The sequence below is a fragment of the Chaetodon auriga genome, chromosome 1 (genome assembly GCF_051107435.1).
Source record: "Chaetodon auriga isolate fChaAug3 chromosome 1, fChaAug3.hap1, whole genome shotgun sequence".
NCBI classification, from domain to species: domain Eukaryota; kingdom Metazoa; phylum Chordata; class Actinopteri; order Chaetodontiformes; family Chaetodontidae; genus Chaetodon; species Chaetodon auriga.
In genome coordinates this window covers 22,203,324-22,222,930 of record NC_135074.1, presented here as the reverse complement: position 1 = coordinate 22,222,930, position 19,607 = coordinate 22,203,324, and the positions used below count along the sequence as shown (strand labels likewise).

Genomic DNA, 19,607 nt, shown 5'->3' with positions numbered 1-19,607 from the left:
TTAGAGGCCAGAGTAAACATAGTCCTTAATGGACAGAAGAGGGGTACAGTGAGTCAGATACAACTAAGACAATGTATTGATCGCCTCGTTTCCCATTCCACATTACTTGAATTTCAGGTCAAAAGTTTGGACTTTTCCTGCCTGATCAATCCTGTGTCTGGAGACAGCAGAGGTCACGAGTGAGCAAGCTACAGTAAGTACTGCTGAATTCTGGAGAACTCTGACACGGATAGCTCATGGGGAAAAAGAGAAAAGGGAAAATGCTGATGGACTTTATTGTGTGATTCTGAAAGTGTTCATCTGTACAGTAAGAGGAGAAACTGGGACGTGTTGGTATCAACATAATGGCAAGCACAGGAGGTGTGAGCTGCAAGAATTGTCCTTCAGAAGATTTTGTTGTAACCAAAATATTTGTGTACAGAAGATTTTTCGCCTACCTAATCACTTAGCCTACCGGTGGGCTCTTGGTCTTGTCTGCATGTCTATTCTGATTCAAATGAAATTCGGAAAGACGCCTCCATTAACTCCCCCACAATTCACTGCCTCCTTTTGAATATCATGGTGTGACGAAAGGATGTGGAACAAATAGCATTAGCACTATGATGTTGCCTTATCTAGGTCATGATATAACCAGCCTATCTCTGAGTAATCCTCTTGTGGCTGACACTGAATGAAAGGAATAGAAAGGAATAGAATAATAAAGCACTCGATTGAGATGTCAAAACAGTCTGGCAGAATGCTATTGGGGTGGAAAGCAGGGTTTGATAAGCGCTGATGCCTTTGTTTAGGCAGCTGGGAGGCAAAGATGGACGTGTTAGCGCAGAGCTCTGCTTATATCTGGGAGCGCTGGGGTTTTCCCTATTCTCTCTCTCTCTCTCTCTCTCTCTCTCTCTCTCTCTCTCTCTCTCTCCCTCTCTCCCTCTTTTGCTCTTTCCCCATGCTGCCTCTCAGACAGCTTTGATCACAGTACCCTTTGAAGCAGTGTTCCAAAATGAAAACGAGGAGAAAGCAGAAGTCATCGCAAGTTCATGCCTAAACTTCCTGCAACTACTTGCAAAGTGCACATCTTCATCATGGCATAAGCTCTGTAAGACCTGTGGAATTTACTGATGACAAAAATTATTGGCCATCAATCATTAAAGCCATAAATCATAAATTGCCAGGAGGTAATGCATTGTTATTATTGATCACCTCCTCTAACCTAATGGTAACAGAAAATCAGCCCCAGATCATCCTCGATAGACGTTACCTGACATCTCTGAACCCGACTGTAGCTCAACGCAAAACAATAGAGCGCAGCGGCATCTCTGGTTTCCTTTAACCAGAACGCTACAGCAGTATCTCAGACAAGGGTGAATCTTAAAGGAACAGCCATTTTGGGAAATGCATTCTTTCTTTGAGACTCACAGTGAGATGATAAGATCAATATTAGTTTCGTGTCCATTAGCCCAGTGCAGAGATATCTCGGGGAAATGTGCACAAAAACCAAAGACTGCACACAAGGTGAAACCGCTAGTCTAGCTCTGTCTGTAGGCTTCATAACAGTTTTCAAGTTTTATTTATCTCTTTTTGCAAACATTGCGCATGCAGTAAGTATCACAGACTGGTCACCGCTTTAGTAAGTGGCAACATAAGTAATTGTGTACAGCTCTGTATCATGACCTTTGTTAGCGCTCTCGTTAATTAACTTTAACACCAGTATGGTGGCTGCCTTTGCATAAGTGATGATGAGATGTTTTTAACTCCTTTAAATCATTGTAGGTGTTAACATTTTGTAGATTGTGATTAATTCTAACCTAAATGTTACCTGTGTATGCTCAGGCTGATGTTGCGTGTTGTGAAATAACAAATTGGTTAAGTGTTTTGGTAATGTCTAGTGAGTTCATTATTACTTATGCACATGCATGATCTAACTTGTCTTTAAATATAACCGGGTAGCTGTTTAGCATAGTAAGTGAGAGTGATAATTTATTATTCATGAGAGATAACAGTTATTCTTGGGCTATTTTGTGTTTTATTTCCAGAAAATACTGTACAGTATGTGGTAGAGATGGACTGATTTTTCTCTCCCCATAGTGATAATGGTACCTCAGCTCACATATCTGCCGTTATCAAGTTCTGATCGGAAACAAGTGCTCCCTTTATCCCAAATTTTCTATCTGTATAACTCAACTCAGTGGACGAATGTTGTAATGTAAGGTAACATGGGGCCAGGTCTGGACTGGATGAATGTAACTGATAGTGGAAACACAGAATTTTATAATTACATTGATGATGCCTGATTAGTAAAGTCAGTATCAGCGTCGATACTGATCTTACATCCCTCGTCTGCATATCCAAATGCAGCATTATTGTGCAGCATTAAATGCTGATGGATAACTTATGAGTATCATTTATGATCTGAGAATTTACTGGATTATCTGATTATTTAATCCCAAAGTAGTTGCTAAATTGATTTCAAGAAAATATGCTGTACCACAATATATATAACTATTGCAATATAAAATCCCAATCCTACTGTCAACTCGAGGCATCTGAAAACTTAAGGTTTGTTAGTTTGAAGAGCATACAATATGTATGACTGAATAAATAGACAAACACGCATCATTGCTCAAGCGTCAAGTGGGTTACTGCTCAATGAGTTACTGAACCATTCACTGTAGCGGCAGCCTCGATCCCCCTCTCACTGTCCCAACTACAGCACAATCGAGGGAAGCAACTACTGTCAGCCAAAGGGGTTGAATAGGGAGAGTAAAGATGTAGGACATATACGAGGGACACCATGAGAGTGCAGCTGCCTCACCAGTAATCTCTCCTGACAGGCTTCTGTGTTGTTTAACTACTTCTTTGAGATGATTGAGAGCGCGAGAGAGGAGAAAAGATAAATAAAAAAAACAGATAAAAGAGAAGAAGATAAAAAGAAAAATTACACCCGAGGAGCAAATAAAGGAGATATTACAGCCTGTCCTACATATCAGTTGTACTAATGACTGTTGGAGTTCTCTCTGTAATAACCTGAGTAACCACATCGCCACAGGGGTACCACATGAATTTCACCCCAGCCAACCGAGGCTCCTGTAGTCTGAAAAATGTAGCAAGTAATTGTAATCATGCAGTGTGGCTCAATTTAGCACCTGCCTTAATTACAAGAGTAAGTCTGAGCTTCGTAAGTGAAAGAGAGGGGAGGGGGAGTTTTACGAAAGAGTAGGTGCGGGCTAAATTAGCTGTGAAACTAACAAATGATGGCAATTAGCCAGCTAGCCCTCTGTCTGTCTGCACAGTCTAATTGAGAAACCAGGCCAAAGACTTCTCTGGAACAACTCAACAGTTGCTTTAACTTTTTCTTAATCAATTTGCAGACAATGGGCCACATTTTGTTAACGCTGATCTAGTGGAGTGAAAGAGGAAGCATCTAAAAAAAAAGCATTTTACAGAAGGTTTGTGCTGTTTAGCAAAGTTTGCATTTATTTACCACAGCACAGTTTCTTTTGTCTTTTGCCATATTCACATTGTTCAGGATCGCATAGCGGAAAAGGAGGGTGATGAGAGACAGCAAGAGTGAGAATTAAAAGGGAAGAATGAAAATAAAGGGGGTGTGAGTGAAGCGTAAACAAAGTGGACAAGAGCGGAGAGAGGATGACGAGGGGAGGTGGAGATGTGAGGAGATGAAGAGAGATGTGGATGGAGAGGATCAGAAAAAGATGCAGGATCTTAGAATGAGAGGAGGGGAAAGCAGTTCTGTAACCTCAAACTCCTGCAGATGACTGGGGAGGCTCGGGAGATCTGTTAATATGATGCAATGCCTTCTCTTCTCTTCTCTTCTCTTCTCTTCTCTTCTCTTCTTTCTCTCTCTCTCTCTATGTATTTGTTTCCTTCTCTGTAGCTATAATACAGCGTTGGTGAAGTGTACTGTTCTAAAATTAGTACAAGCGCACACACACGTACACAAAAACATCCAAAACACCCTCTCACCCTGGCAGTAGCCATCCATCTCCTCGTGGCCAATAGTACAGACACAGCGGCCCAGAGGTACCAACCAGTCTCCATCAGCACCACAGTACAGTTTGGGCGTGTCCCTCTCTTCTGCATTCTCCACACATGCACCCCTCACTTCCACCAGAGAGGACGAGTCCATATGCGGCACTGTGTCAGGAAATGCTGCCAGGTTCCTTAAAGTCGACGGGCAGCGTTTGTAGAACACCTTATGTGAAAGAGGAAAACAGGATGCTGAAAGCGTTGCTAGTCTTGTGAAAGAAATCAAACTGACAAGTCCATGGCTGCATTTCATGCAAACACGAGCCACGCCACGCTGTGCACTGACCTTGACAGACACAAGCGCAATACAAGCTCCCACATCCTGGAAGGCCAAGTAGAAGCCCTTCTGTGTCACTGGCCCCACCTCCCTGACCTCAGTATTGAGGCGAAGAACACGATCTCCGAGATCTGTCTGTGTGAAACTCTCATCTGCCGCAATAGTATCCACCTTAAAGCCGACAACAAACACCTTAGAAGCACAGATCATTGTTCCTGAATGATACCAGTAGTGCAACAGAGAACAATTTTTTGTAATATGGATCCGATAGCAAACCTTGGCGTAGTCAGTAGGACGAAACCTTGTTGCTGCAGGGAGCGGTTCATCGGTCTGCAGGTAAAAGAGGTTGAAGGTTTCCTTACAGGTGCCAGACACCCAAGGAATGGAGTTGCAGTCTCTCAGTGTGAAACGCAGCTCCACATATACCTGCATTGAAAAAGAGAATAGATATAATGATCAAAAGCTCATTAGACATTAGACATGCAACTATTAAAGATTTTGCAGTTCATATTGCTTGACTGGAAATAAACTAGACTCTGTCTTCAGAATAGATCCCATTGGCCTAATATGTCTAACAGAGTATATGAGAAGTATGGCCAGAGTAACAATAAAAATGACTTTATGTTTACATGTTATGCTAAAATCAATTAAGTTCAAGCATCATAATAAGGAGTGAATTCATAGAAAGCAATTATAATTGGCAAAACAGACAGCATAAAATTTGAGAGTACAAACAAGCAATCGTAGAAAGAATAGGTGAGTCATTTGACAGACTCAGCTCTGTTTCAGACATAATGAGCAGCATTCCAGTGTAGTGCTGTGTAAAGAAGAAATCCTGCACCATCTTTGATTATCATGAGCTCTTCTGTATTGACTTGACTGGAAATCAGCCCCTCTCTCTCTCAGAGTGAAGTCGTCTTTTTTGTTACTTTACAGCACATCTGCCACTCCCCGCAGTTTTTTCTCAACCATACAATGAGGCCCTGCTTTAAGACTACTTCATTTGATCCAAATATTTGGCAAGTTTTGTTTTTTGTACAAACTGCAGTGTGTGTCTGAGGAAGTGCTATGATGTGGTCCAGACCCTCTGTGCAGCCTGCCGCTGGATCCATCCAGACCGCAGCCAGTTGTTCTGGTTTGGCTCCATTACATGGCAAACCTGGAAGGTGTGAATAGGTCTGTTCTGCTCATCCATCTCTGTGATAGCATCCCACTGTAAAATACAAGATATGTAACATTTTCATATCAGACATCTAGACTGCAAACACTCAGTTATGGATATGCATTATATTAGTATGTACTGGGCTGCAGATTAGAGTTAGATTTAGTAATACAGAGATTATGTTTGGAGATTACGACACATGCACCCGAGAATGATCTGCTTTCAGAGCTGTTCCATAAAATGTTCAACCTCTATTGCATGTAGTGAAACTTAATTTCTATAGAAACATGACGTTTGAGAGACACCAAGCTAGTTTCACCCATGTTTTCACGCGGTTGCATCAGCCAGACTCTCTCATTTGTCTGCTCTGCTTTAACGGTGTGATGATCAGAGCTTCAAAAGCCCTAATGTTTATTGACAGATCTTCTTTCTCACAACTCCTGTGGCAATAAATGGACAGCTGAGATTGTGTCAGTTACACAGCTGGACATGTAATTATATCTCAAGAGCATGAGATACATGGGAGGCATGGTGGTTTTACTTGATTCTGTTCTATTAAGGACCTGGTGGAGAAATTTGCAGCAGAAAAATGAATGAGACTGAAGCATTAAATTCAAAATGCAGACAAAAAGTTGAGATGCTTGAAACCAGTGAAAAAAAATTCACATTTAGCACACGTAATCTCCCTGATCTTCCTCCAAGGGGCCCTTCAAGGTCAAGGGATTTCCCTGAGATATTAACAGTGGCCATTGTTATTTGGTCCTGTATGTCTCAAATCAAATGTGTTTATGGTTGTTCAGAGCGGCCGTGCTGGAAAGGTGGAGGGAAGAGCCATCATAGAGAGGAGCGAGACGAGATTTTATTTATATATGGGGATAGTGGCATGTGTTTTCAGTCTCTCGTGTAAGACGTTGCGCTCGGTTGTTGAAATGAAAAGTGACACATGTTGAATGATTTAATTTCAAGCCCTAATGGTCAGTAATGTGACATCAGATAGGTGTCTGTTGAGAGGGTTTCCCAAGCTGTTCATGCACTTCTAAAGAAACATAAAGGCAGCTTGTTTCACTGGAAACATGGAGAATTTGTGCTCCTATAATCAAAGCTGACCATGGATCAACCATTGGAACCAGCCCACTCTTTACGCTCTGATCAAGTCAGCTGCATTGACCAGTTTATAGCCACGTCCCCATTCAGAGGCTGGAAAGTACCCCTTAGAGGTGGGTTCCCCAAATAAGACAGTCTAACGTCACAGAGCTCTGACCCAATGGTGCACTGGTGTCGTCCTGATCAAGTCCATGGCCCAAATTTTCACTAATTTGCAGAGAGAATTTGGATTGAGGGGTGTCACTATCCAGTAAACTGGATAAAGGAAAAACTGGGTAAAGACTTTTGCATAGGATACGCTCATGTAACCTTCAGTCACTAGCCTCCTCTCTTCCAGTCTTCAAGATGCAGAAGACTGGAGCTTCTACCATGATCGCAAACTTCCATTTCCATGTCCACAGACTGGAGCTCCATGCTGTGAGAAAGCATAAGTGCCTAAATGGAAAGCACTATGTGGCTGCTTATTGATTTCACTCTCCATGTTGGCACCTACATTATGCAATTATGTACCTGTGATTTCTACAAAATGGGTGGTCAATAGGAGAAAATTATCCAGAGCCGCTGTGTTGATATACATAAGTTTTCATTTTGAAATACAGGCGCGCACACACGCACACACACACACGCACGCACGCACGCACGCACGCACGCACGCACGCACGCACGCACGCATGCACGCACACACTTGTTTCCTCATTTCTGGGGACATTACTTACATTCATTTGCTGGAGACTTACCAACACTACAACCATAACCACTACAAAGTCCCCACAATGTGACTGTGTAAACAAATGTATCGTCCCACAATGTAACTAATACACAGATCAAGCACACACACACACACACACACACACACACACACACACACACACTCTGTGGATACACGGTCTTTAATGGTGAATATCTTGAATGTGTCATACAAAGAGAGACCCAATAACGTTAGATGATGGACAGAAGGAGTTGAGCCAAAACAACTGAGGTAAAGTGTTCTCTAATTTAAATCATTAAACAACACTTTAACCTTGACTGGAGTGTGCAAAAGCAATTAATCTTATATTAATTAAGCTATCTAAATTAGCTCTATGTGACACCCAAGGGCTAAATGATTAATCAATCATAATAACTTCCTCTTTCATTTGGAACTCCAGTCAGCTAATAATGCTGTACCCAGGCCTTTATGATGTTAAGTGGACTCTGAGGTAGTATGTAATCATGCATATATCATTGCTAAGGGACAAGTTCAAGGTAAATGAGTAGAAAAGAGAGAAAACATCTGGGTATAGGATTATTATAGGATATGTTCAATCTGTAAAAGGCTGAAAATAAAATGAAATTGCTCTGTTAACCATAGCATAAGCATAATAAACTACATTATCATTATTCTAATATAATTATGTGTATCTTAGCATGTGTAACCATGGCATATGCTTTTATTGGCACATGACTAACTTCATTATTGGTTCACAATATTTCCAAGAAGCATTTTAGGAAGTGATCTCTTCATGGCCAGTGGGAACAGTAGGAACGATTACAGCAAACGACTGTTTCAGTGTTCATATGGGCACCCGACAATGTGAATCCATCATTAAATTGTTGCTTAATGCTTGCAACTGGAGTGCTAGCATGTTAATGTTTAGTGTTAACCGTCTTAATTATTGTGTTAGCATACAAACATTTGCTAATTAACTGCTAACACAAAGCAGCGGCTGATGGGACTGTCATTGTTTGAGATAAACCAACGATGCACCAACATCAAAGGTCAGGGGACCAAAATGATGACAAATCATCTCCATTAAGATTAAGGGAACTTGAATATCTCTAACAAATCTATCCAATAGTTGTTGAGATATTTCAGACTCAACAAATGTGGTTGCCCCGACTGAAAGACCAAAATTGCCTCAAGCCATGCTGCTAGCATGACTAAAAATCTTAAAATCAGACGTCACCAAAGCGAGAAGCCGACTAGTGTTGTATACGCCTCTGCAGTGCTTTGCCGCATGCCTTTCAGCCTGGAACTTCTGAGATTTTCCGCTAGAGTATAAAAGTGGAATGCGGTAGAACTGATAGAAAGGAAATGTGACTTTAAGAATGACTCACACACACGAAGTAGAGGAGTTTCTTCAACACATCGACTCTATATTCTGTCATTTGCTGCCCTCCTTACAGACCAGAAGCAGAAACTCTGTATTTTTAAAGAAAGCAGACTCTCTGGTTTGCATAAGATCAGCATTAAGTAATTGAAGTTCCATTATGCATACAAACAAGAGAAAATGGTAATTTGTCACTCTCTGTGCCTCAGTGTTCTAAAATTCCCCCTTGGGATGTGGCATGGTTCAGAGCAGAGAAAACAAATGCGAACCCTGAGTTTGAAAGATGAGCTACAGCCCACGCTCTCAGAGGCAATCAGATATGCACCTACTAATCGCTCTGCCTATTAGCCCCAAGCTTAGCAGACTGCAGCAGACAGAAAACAGTTTTTTTTTGTACAAAGGTGTAGAACAACTTAATGTATTGACACTTGTTCTTGTTGCAATGTGAGAGTTTTCTGAAACCGGCCTGTGAAAAGACCACTGTTGACTGAAGCTGTGATGAAATACTGAAGATGTGGAAAACTACATGTGCAAAAACAATTTTGGGTCTAATTTTCTAGTCTGGCATCATGACCCTTGAGTTTGTTAAAAGTTTCCTCACTTAATCCAAAAAGCAATTAAAACACTTCATATCAGCACAATGACACGCGCACTGCAATTAGACCTGCCCCTAAGAAGTGTCCTATTGACTTTTGCTTGTTCAGGTGCACTTTCTCCAGGTCCAAAGGGGGTTTTAGCAAAGTTTGCATGATTAATGACTACAGTGTCTGCATACAGATGGTGATTTGAAGGAGAGACTGGAAGGATCGTAGAAGACTTCATAATTATTGCCTTGTAGATGACATTTACTTAGAGTCTCAATCCCTCTTCAGACTTGAAGTGGACAGACGAGCAGCCGCTCACTTTACATCAATTCCTTATGGCAGCCATATTAATGTCTTGGAGTGGTACTGAGTGGATTAGCACTCTGGTAGTTCTGGTGTGCAGCATCCTTAAGAGCAGAAAATGCTTGTCTGGGCTGCATGTAGGTTTGTACAGTTTTTCAGGAATATTTGTGTGGCTGGTTCTTTTACACTTTACACTGATGCGCAGGGCTGCAAAACATTGTGAGATGTGAGAATGAGATTCGGAAGGTGTGTGCGTCAGATGCACTGTGAGACTCTGCAACCTGCTCTGCATGTGCTGTGCGAATTTAACAAAAATAGAAAATTAAAATCCTTTTTGTCATGTCACCACAGAAGACCATTATCTCCATATTAAATGTATTGATCAGCCTACAGCACCTTAACTTTATGGTATTAACACTCATAAATTTCACATGCAATTGTCAATGCAGAATCATGATATTATGATGCCAGATTGTAGCATCCCCTGACTAACTTCAGGGAGACACACTTTAGCATTTTCTTTGACATTCAGACGCAGTTGCCAAATCCTGTCATTGTGCAGAGACATTTGCACATTGAAAACTTGTGGTGTGTTACTAACTCCACTGGTTATGAAGTTTTTTGTTGTTGTTGTTGTTTTTTTGGGGGGGGGACGGGACTTTTCCCCACCATGACTGCAGCAGCTTAAGGTCTGCACTCAGCTTGTGACAGGAGCCTTTGACAGCCACTGAACATAGTGAGTGGAAAGTTGTTATGAAAGTTGTTCATCGCTGAGAAGAGGTTTAGATGGAACTTTTGCCTCACAGATAAAGAGATCATCCTCCACATCAGTGATGGCTGCGTTAAGACCAGGCTTGCTAACATGAGCAGAAGCCTCTCCTTTCAGTGACGTGACATGGCTTCAACCTTTTTAGAGCCGACCTTCAGGAGTAAAGTATTACATTTAGCAGCATCATTAAATATTTCTTGACGATTTATGTTTGCAAGATCTTCAACATCCTCTGCTGGAAGTCGAGCCAGGTGAGGTAGCACGATCAGAGCTTCAGACTCATTTTTGAGTTCAGAGCAAGCCGACTGTAGTAGGTGCGACTTCTGCCTTGACAACTGCTCTTCCCAGCAAGTTGCCTTTCCTCGCCTACGCATGGTTGATGTATATTATTAAGCTAACTGCACTGTCAGTGAAAGGGAAAGGGAGCAAAAGAGGTGCTGTTTATAGCGATAATTGAATGCTAATTTAACAATTTAATGCCGAACACTTAGACCCATCAGTAGAATTTTTGCATTTGACCACAACCTTTTAACCATTTTAATAAATCCTACTCACATACTGATAGTGCACAAAATATGTGAGACACAATACATCTGAGCATTTTTCATCATTGTAGGTGGATGGGGTTTTGGGTCATCAGTATCTAAACTGTAGCCACAAAGGCAGTGGATCAAGCTCAACAATACTAGCTACAACTACTACAAAAGAGCCACATTAATTGTGTAGTCGTGTGATTGTTGGGTGCTCAAGAAAATTCCTTAAACACATTTGTTTTCAGTAATGATAACCACCCACTATCTGCCTGCAGGACACCAGCACTAGAGCTTTAAAAAGACATCTAGTACCGTATAAAGCTACATTAATAAGACCACATGAAGATGAAGTAAACGTCTGCCCTCTTTTCAGTCATTGTGGTCATTTTGAAAAACAAAGCCCTTTGATAAATGTAATACACCCTTTGCATGGCAATAGTATCCAACTGGAATCTTAAAAACGTGGTGTCTCCAGGGGACTGGGTGTTCATTCATTCATAACCACATTATTCACACATAGAGATAAACAAACACCCACACACTTCTATCGGCTTGAGCAAAGAAAAAGCTCAGCAGCAACACCAATCAGTATCAACTTAAATCAGAGTAGCCACATATGAAAACAAATAAACCAGTATCACCACATGAGACCCACCGGCCAGAGACACATTTAACACACGGAGCACATCAGTCACTCAGTGTGCTTTTACCATGGAAGGGGGTCCCAAGTGTTACCAGTATAAATGGCCAAAAAAATATTGACTTTCATGATATTCTCAACGGAAGAGAGTGGCTTAGACACTGCTCTGCCTTTTATTCGACCACAGTTGAGGTCAACAAATGAAATATAGAATCAGAATCTTGGCTACTTCATCATAGCTGAATACTGGCTACTAAAATCGGCTTAAGTGACATTTAAACTCCAAGGAGAACAAAATGTATATGGTTGGAAAAATCACTTAACATTACATAACACACCAGGCAGAATTTGTGTGTATAACAGGCAGAAAATAATAATGTGGAATTCCCTTTGAGGAGAAAAGAGTATCAATGTTTCATGTGGTGAAAAAGACTTCAGGCCATTAAAAAAACTCACACACACACACACACACACACACACACACACACACACACACACACACACTCATATACACACCCACCTATATTGTACAGACAGATACTGGTGTATTAAGTACAATGGTGGAGGCACTCAACTTGGCTAAGAGGTGTGAGGTTTTGATTAAAGCAAGACAATTTGTCAGTGTCAGACTAAAGGGAAGAGAGAGAGTGAGGTGTTATGAAAATATCATTAAATCTCTGTAGCTGTGATGAATTATTGATTTGATGTGAATCTGGGTGGTGGCGCTGTGTTTTTGTTCAACCAATTAATGGCGTTGTTGCTCCCCATAGCAAAAAACCTGCTTGGGCTGTGTGCGAGGGAGGAGAAGCTGTTTCAATATTGGTATTTGGCCATGAAAATATCTCAGTATTTTGTTTCTATTTATTGGTTTTGCTCCAAAGGATTTATTACACTTTTAATAATAGCCCGAAAGCACAAACAGTCCCGCTACCACCTCGTGTCCCGAATTAGACACAACATCATGGAAAAATTATTGTTGCTCAGTCCCATTTATAAGAATGAAATCTACAGCACTTCGCCTTCGGGCTTAGCCCTGCAAGAATTATATGATACAATTAAATTAGTTTAATCTCTAGATAATTTATAGGCTTGATCAAATCTGCATTCACTGCACATAAACATTGTTGTATGTGATCTATAAAAGAAAAAAAAAACACCATAGGAGGCAACCAGAGTCTATTGTTTTAGATTTATTCTGCCTTCATGTTTCAATGTTTCAAAGATGGTCTGACTGAACTCTGAGTGTTGTTTGTGTGATTCTAACTCATATTTTTTTTGAGGTTAAGTGTGAGTCATTCGTGATAGAGTGAAGTTAAGTGGGAAGAAGAACTTGAAATTTAAATAGCAGTAACATTATGCAAGTTTATTAAGTAAACTTGTATGTATTAATGACCCTTAGTACTCAAATTAAAAGCTGCTATGAGCCATGACCTGATACCTGCTGCTTTGTTCATCTCATTACAAAAACTAGTGGAAATCCAGTCCTGAAGGGTGTTTACATGCACACAGTTGTTATGAGTCTATCTTGTCCTTAATCAGTGTCAGGATATGTTTATATAGGCAACCTGTTTATTCATATCCCAGATCACATGATTAGAACATGATCAGCGTGTCTGATCACTGTTTGCTGTCTGTGGATGTTTGCAATCAACTCCTCAATCTCTTGTGTCTGTTTTGTGAGTTATCTCAGCTGTTCTGGATAAACCCACTTAAGCAGATACTTTACTTAATTAAAAGTACCAGTACAACAGTGTAAAAGTACTCCAAGTTCAACACACTTTTTCTGCAGTAAAATAATCCCTATGGTTGATACATTATAATATGTGACATTTTTAGATTTTTAATACTGATGCAATAATGTGTAAGCAGCTTTTTCCTCTTGTAGCTGGTTGAGATGGAGCTGCCTTATCTAGTGTAGAAACAGTCAGGCCAAATAAATCTGAGATAAAATGATTATTGGGACAGAGAGGAACAAAACACCAAGTTCTGCCACACACATCTGTAGTCATTTTTCAGACTCTTATCTAATCTTTGCTTGTTTGTGAATAATACGAAATAAATTTACCCCTTTGGTCCTCAAATTGTTATTCAAATGAAACCATCTGAAAAGTTTAGTGGAAAATGTCTCTGTGGTGGAACTTCTATTGGCTCACAGACATCTGAAAGGGCCCAACCAAACACTGTTTTTTTTTGTAAAAGGTCACAAACCAGCTGATTGGAAGCCAATCTTAACATGTGCATTGCATAAGATGATCATATGTTTTTAATGAAGAATTAATCTGTAACTTGCAACAAATTACTGTCCTAGAGCAGAAACTATAATATTTCCCTCTGAATGTAGTGGAGTGGATGCGTAAGGGACAGAGGATGGACATGCTCAGGTACAATTTTGAGGTACGTTTGGTTACTGCCACCACTGGAACTGTGTCCTAGAACTGACTTTGCATTGCCAGAGATATAGCATGAGGGTAAAATTCAGTGTATCAGTCTGGTGTCAAGTTATTACCTGTAGCAACACGTAAACCATGGTATTGTTAATCATCTCATTGTTTGTTTCTCTGGCTAATTACTCTGTCAGTCCAGTCAAAGGCGTGCATGCTCAGACAGCCATCAGAAATCCTGAAATTGGACAGGGTGTTTACATGCCTCAGTATCCCTGTTTCTCTTTGAGAAAGCAGGATCACATATCCTGGGTTTGTCAAAGCCAAGATAATGATGTATCTGGGTTTCTGGAACAAGGACCAGTACAAACATGATACTTCCAGTGTGATTTTGAAAAGCTGCTTCCAGAAATGGCAGCTCCATTTGCTCCTGCGTTTGAGTACACAAGTTACATCATAATGCTTTCAAGTATAACAACAGCTCATTATATCCCAAAACTTTTCCAACCAACATTTTAGCTTGAAGTTGCCCAGACCTGTGCAGGTGAAAACCTATCTCATCTAGATTAAAACAAGATCAAATGTGGCTGAAAAATGAATTTTTTTAGATGTTGAGGTTACATATCAAACAGCTTTTCATTAATTGAAGCGGCACCTGCGAGCTAGGTGAGTCAGTCATCTTGCATCCAACACACCCTTTACATGTGGTGGTGCGTCTCAGCCATCAGTGCTTTACTCTGTGTTTTGCTGCCACACCGCTCACCTGAAAGCTATGCTGTCACTTGCTGTTACCGCTGCCACTGTTCATACAGCATTTCAGAAGCCCCGCCTCCACCCCAGCATCCACCTCTAGGCTCTGAGTCTAGCTTCCCCTCGGGGGTGGAGTTCATATTGCTCCTCACTCCCCGCTGTGCTGTGCTTGGTGCTTTCAGCTTTGTGTTGGCGAGGTCGTATGCTGCACTTATTCTACATGCACATAATAATCCATTCCATGTGACTTTTATGACTGAGCCATATTTCAGTGTGACACAGGTACTACATTTAGTATAGCACTGAAAAACTTTAATGTAACCTAGACATCTTGAAGAAATGTTCACTTTTCAACCACATTTAGCCCAGTTTTAACCTTACAGACATGCAGAAACTGGATGACACATTGATCCACCTACTGTCAGGAGGCTTGGCAGGTAAAATATGTCACCTGCTGTCTGGATTATTTTTGAGACCCAGGGTCCTGTCTGTATCTGACATCAGTGCAAGAAAGAAAAACAATGACTACTCTGGCTTGATAGTTTAGTTTTGGAAAGAAAGGATAGTGTGTCAGGTCTGTTCGGTCTGAGGTATGCTCTACAAAACAAGTAAATGATGGCAAGGTGCTTAACAGTGAATATTTTTATTTTTAGAAATGCTAATGTGACTCACCCCATTGACAGGATATGTCTTCCAGTCCAGTTCTCCTAGCACTGTCGTAGTGTCCAACAGAACCACTAGAGAGAGCGGGGTGGTGAAAAAGAAAGTCGTGTAAAATGGAGGAGAAAAATTGGAAGAGTGAAAGAACGACAGTGCAAGCGCAAAGAGTGACAGGAGAGAGCAGGAAGGGGAAGAGAGGGAGAATGCGAGAGAGGTTGGACAGTGAATTTAAAAAGAAGAGAAATGGAGGTGACAAAATAGGAAGAGAGTAGACAATAGTTATCAAGCTGTCAATGAGGAGCTGACGGAACTGTAAAGCCCTTATCAGATTCAACCACCTATGAAATAACAGCTCTTAGGAAAGTCCAGGAAAACAGCAACACTGACACAGATCCGCCCTCCGTCTAGGTGAAGTCTGGAAGATTAGTACTCTCCTTCGCAGAGGTCAGGAGTTTTCTGTGCTACATGACATCAAAGATAAGCCAAAGATGAATAAAGGGGACAGACTATGGAAACTTTAAATATTTGACCAAAGAAAATATGGCTTCATTAAAATTCATTTGAACCAGTCAGCGTGCCATACTTTATGAGTGGTGACAACCCAATCAGTGACAGTATCACATTGTTTGGAGTGAACTGAAGTTCTCCCTTCAACCAAATGATGATGTGACTTGATAACAGCCCAGTATCCTCAGGAATTACACCCACACTGAATGCAATGCAGAACAAGTGTGTAACTGTGTGCAGTGAGGAGATACATAACAGTGTGGACCACAACCTGCAACCAAACCACAGCTGACATGCAGAGATGTGGTAGAGAGTGAGAACTAAAAACAGCATCTGCATTGGTGCTACGTAGAACAATGTATGGACAGAGTGGAGAGGTCATTTCCCCGAAAAAAACACATGTTCAACATCTCAACAGTTTTGTGTGTGACATATAGATGGATGAGAGATCAAAACAGATGGATCTCACGATTTCATGACGAGGGACGCTCACGCTCACTTCAATCATACTTTGCACCAACAGTATGCATTTTGCATAATATCAGCCCAACAATGGCCGACATGTCAGACTTGGGGCATTGCTCATTTTGTCCAGTCTATTGTGCGTTAGTGGAAAATAAGTGATGCACCTCGTGATGCAAAAGACCATTATGTCTGAATTTTTTTCGCCTGGTTTTCCAACTTAAACAACATCACCTCTGCACCTCATGCAAGTTGTGATACACAGCCTCTCTGATGGAGTTTTGGCGTGAGCCTGCTAACAACTGTCTTCCTTTGTGTGCGCCCATGACAACGTTGTCTACATACAAGTGTAACAATCTCAAGCTGTCTGCACTCTGGTCACGGCTCAGGCATGAAAAGAGTCATTATCTGGCCCTTGCTAAGCCCCCCTGAGCCAATTTGATATGATGAATGTGCAATTTCCTTTGTCTCCACACAGCCAGTTAATTACAATCTCTATCAATAAAGTGAGTCCCACTTCAGTGGTCGACATTATAGACCAAAGAGTCACATCCTTAGACGACCTGTCACTCCAGTGTACAGCGGACTTTGCCAAATCTTGACTAATTTAATGGGGTTGCTACTGTTTTGAGAACAAGTTAGATAACTGGAGAAGATACACTTTGGTGAGACTAAATGAACCGCTTCAGTATTTACAGAGACTTCATTTAGCCTTGATCCCCTGCTGGTAATTAAGGGCTGAATTATAATAAGATGGCCTTGCCTCCATTCAAAAGGAGGACATGGAGAGAGTGAGGGAGGGAAACTGAGAGACAGACCGAGAGAGACTGAGAGATATTGATTTTTGACTAAATTAGAAAAGCAGTCTTTCATGATCATGAGCAATGTTCCATACCATGTTTGGCAGCAGCAAACTTTTTCCACCAACTACCTTCACTGTCTGTCTGACACACAAACACACGCACACACACGTGCACACGCGCATACACACAAACATACATACGCAGTAATGTAGTCATAAAATAATTACATTCCTGCAGCTACCTTTGGAGCCAGGAAATAACAGATGACCCAAGACCACAATGCTAAATTTGATACACAGATTTTCTCACTTAAAGCGCACGCACACACACACACACACACACACACACACACACACACACACACACACACACACATATGCTGTCGAGTATTTATCAGGAGGCTAAATCACATTACTCTTGTCTGGGTATTGTGTCTGGATGCATAATAATCTGCAACTGTCCTTTCTAAATTTTCCTGACCACATGGAAATTATCACATTCTAGAAAGTAAATGAGTACAAATCGTCCAAATAGCAGTAAATTGCTAGAGTTGATTACTGACACACCAGTATTGCAGGGTGAGGTGTTCAATGTGTGAACGAGCAAACCTTTAACACTGAATCCTCAAACTGAAATGAGCATATTGAATCATTAGTGTCACTGACCAAATCAGTAGCTTTTAGAAAAGCTCACTGAAACACAGAAACAATCATGGTGTGATAACTTGGCTGTAAATGAGAGCTATTAATCTCATTAGCAGTGCTTGTTCAGGCCTAGTTTTACCAAACGGGGCAACAAAGGTTGTGGTTGACTAAACTTAGACTCTTTGAACTGATCTGAACTGAATGAAAGGCTGCCAGGGGTTTCCCTGTCTATCTAATGCAACTGCTCTGATGCATGTGCATGTTACGACAATCGACTGTGGAGGCAACAAGGGAATGACACGTTCACAGTTTATGCAAGATCAAAGTAATCAATTAATTGGCATTATTCATGAGGCAAAAGAATGTGTGTAGTGAAAACTCGTTTAGCTTAGCTTACAGAAGTAAAAAGGACTGGATGTCAAACCTCAAAATCCGTTTTTTTGAGCGCCGGCGTTTGGCAGATCATTTTAAATTACAAAAAGACGCCACCCTCCAAACTCCAAACTCTTAGGATGCAGAGTGTTGCTCTTCTTCCAGCCTCATGCGCGACACATCAACATATGGAGTAATGCTTGACAGGCCTGCTGGTGCCTAGTTGCAGTTTTTAAACTATGATCGGACAGTTACTGTTTGGAGGAGTATTACTGCACTGCACAAACACTTCTTTTTTAAATATCTTCGCTGCTGTTTTATATCAATATTTCATATTTTTATGGAAAATTCATTATTTTTTCAATGGCGTCCATGTCATGTGACCCAGTGACTCCAAATCAATACAGAATTGTACAACCCCGATTCCAAAAATCCCAAAAGAAATAAAACAGAATGTGATAACTTGCTAATCCTTCAGTTGAAAACAGACCCAAGACATATATTTAATTTTTTTGGTCATGTTTTGCATCTTAGTCTGTTTATTCATTATGGTTGGTTGCTTGGTTATCGATGTTCCACCTGCCAGCACCTCATCCAATAGAATCACTTCACCTGCTCCCCCTCCTCACTCACCTGTTTCCCATCCCCTCATTAGCTCCATGGAATATATACTGGTCAACCTCCACTCGCTCTCTGCCAGACTGTCTTTGTGCCATGTGTCTTAGCTTCCTGTCTTGTTTTATCTGCATTTCCTCTGATCTTGATCTCTCTCTCTTTTTTTTTAACTAGTCTGTGTTTATTGGATTTTGCTTTGACCTTGCTTTCTTTGCTTGCCTGTTTTTTATGTCTTTGTACGTTTTTTCACATAAAGACTCTTAAACTTCTCCTCAGCCTCCTGTGTCACGCCACAGAGTTAAATTGCATTTTTTTTTTTTAAATCTAAAACTGTGATCGACTCGACTATGCTTATTCTGAATTTGATGCACCAACACATTTCAAATGAGTTTGGACAGGAGCAACAACAGACTGGGAAAGTTGTGTAATGCTCCAAAAACACCTGTTTGAAACGTTCCACAGCAATCAGACCGATAGACCGGTCACACTGGAAAGCTCTTTTCCTTCATCATTCTTGTCTTCACTTCCTCCATCAGGCTCTTTGCCCTTTCGTCCTTTTCTGTCCAGTTTTCTTTATCTGCCCTCAAGTTGATGATTTGACAGTTTGGCCGTCTCCCCACTTGTGGTCTCTCTCTGTAAAACCACAACCTCTCTCTTTTTACATTTATGTTTGTGTACAGATCAATTAGACAAGATACAATTAGTGAGCTCTAGAGGTGACTGGTGGGCAGAGACCCAGACTAGCTGTTGCTCCTGCTGCCAGTTTTTATGCTAAGCTCAGCTAATCATCTCCTGGGTCCAGCTTCATATTTACTGTACAGACATGAGAGTGCCTCAATGTTCCCGCTGAACTCTCAGCCTCTTTCGCACTGGACTAAAAACCCACTGACAACCAAGAACAAATTTTGGTGTAAAA

General features: G+C 41.0%; 1 protein-coding gene across 2 annotated transcripts in view; it reads right to left on the bottom strand.

Annotated features, from left to right (window-relative positions):
* Window positions 1-19,607, bottom strand: part of LOC143320458 (ephrin type-A receptor 6-like) — a 52,309-nt gene that overhangs the window by 28,345 nt on the left and 4,357 nt on the right. For both annotated transcript variants that reach the window (XM_076730134.1, XM_076730125.1), the window contains exons 2-6: window positions 15,301-15,365; window positions 5,397-5,525; window positions 4,589-4,738; window positions 4,322-4,483; window positions 3,973-4,201 (exon numbers count right to left, since the gene is read on the bottom strand). In XM_076730134.1, coding sequence (XP_076586249.1) covers window positions 3,973-4,201; window positions 4,322-4,483; window positions 4,589-4,738; window positions 5,397-5,525; window positions 15,301-15,365 — 735 coding nt within the window. The remainder of the gene's footprint in view (window positions 1-3,972; window positions 4,202-4,321; window positions 4,484-4,588; window positions 4,739-5,396; window positions 5,526-15,300; window positions 15,366-19,607) is intronic.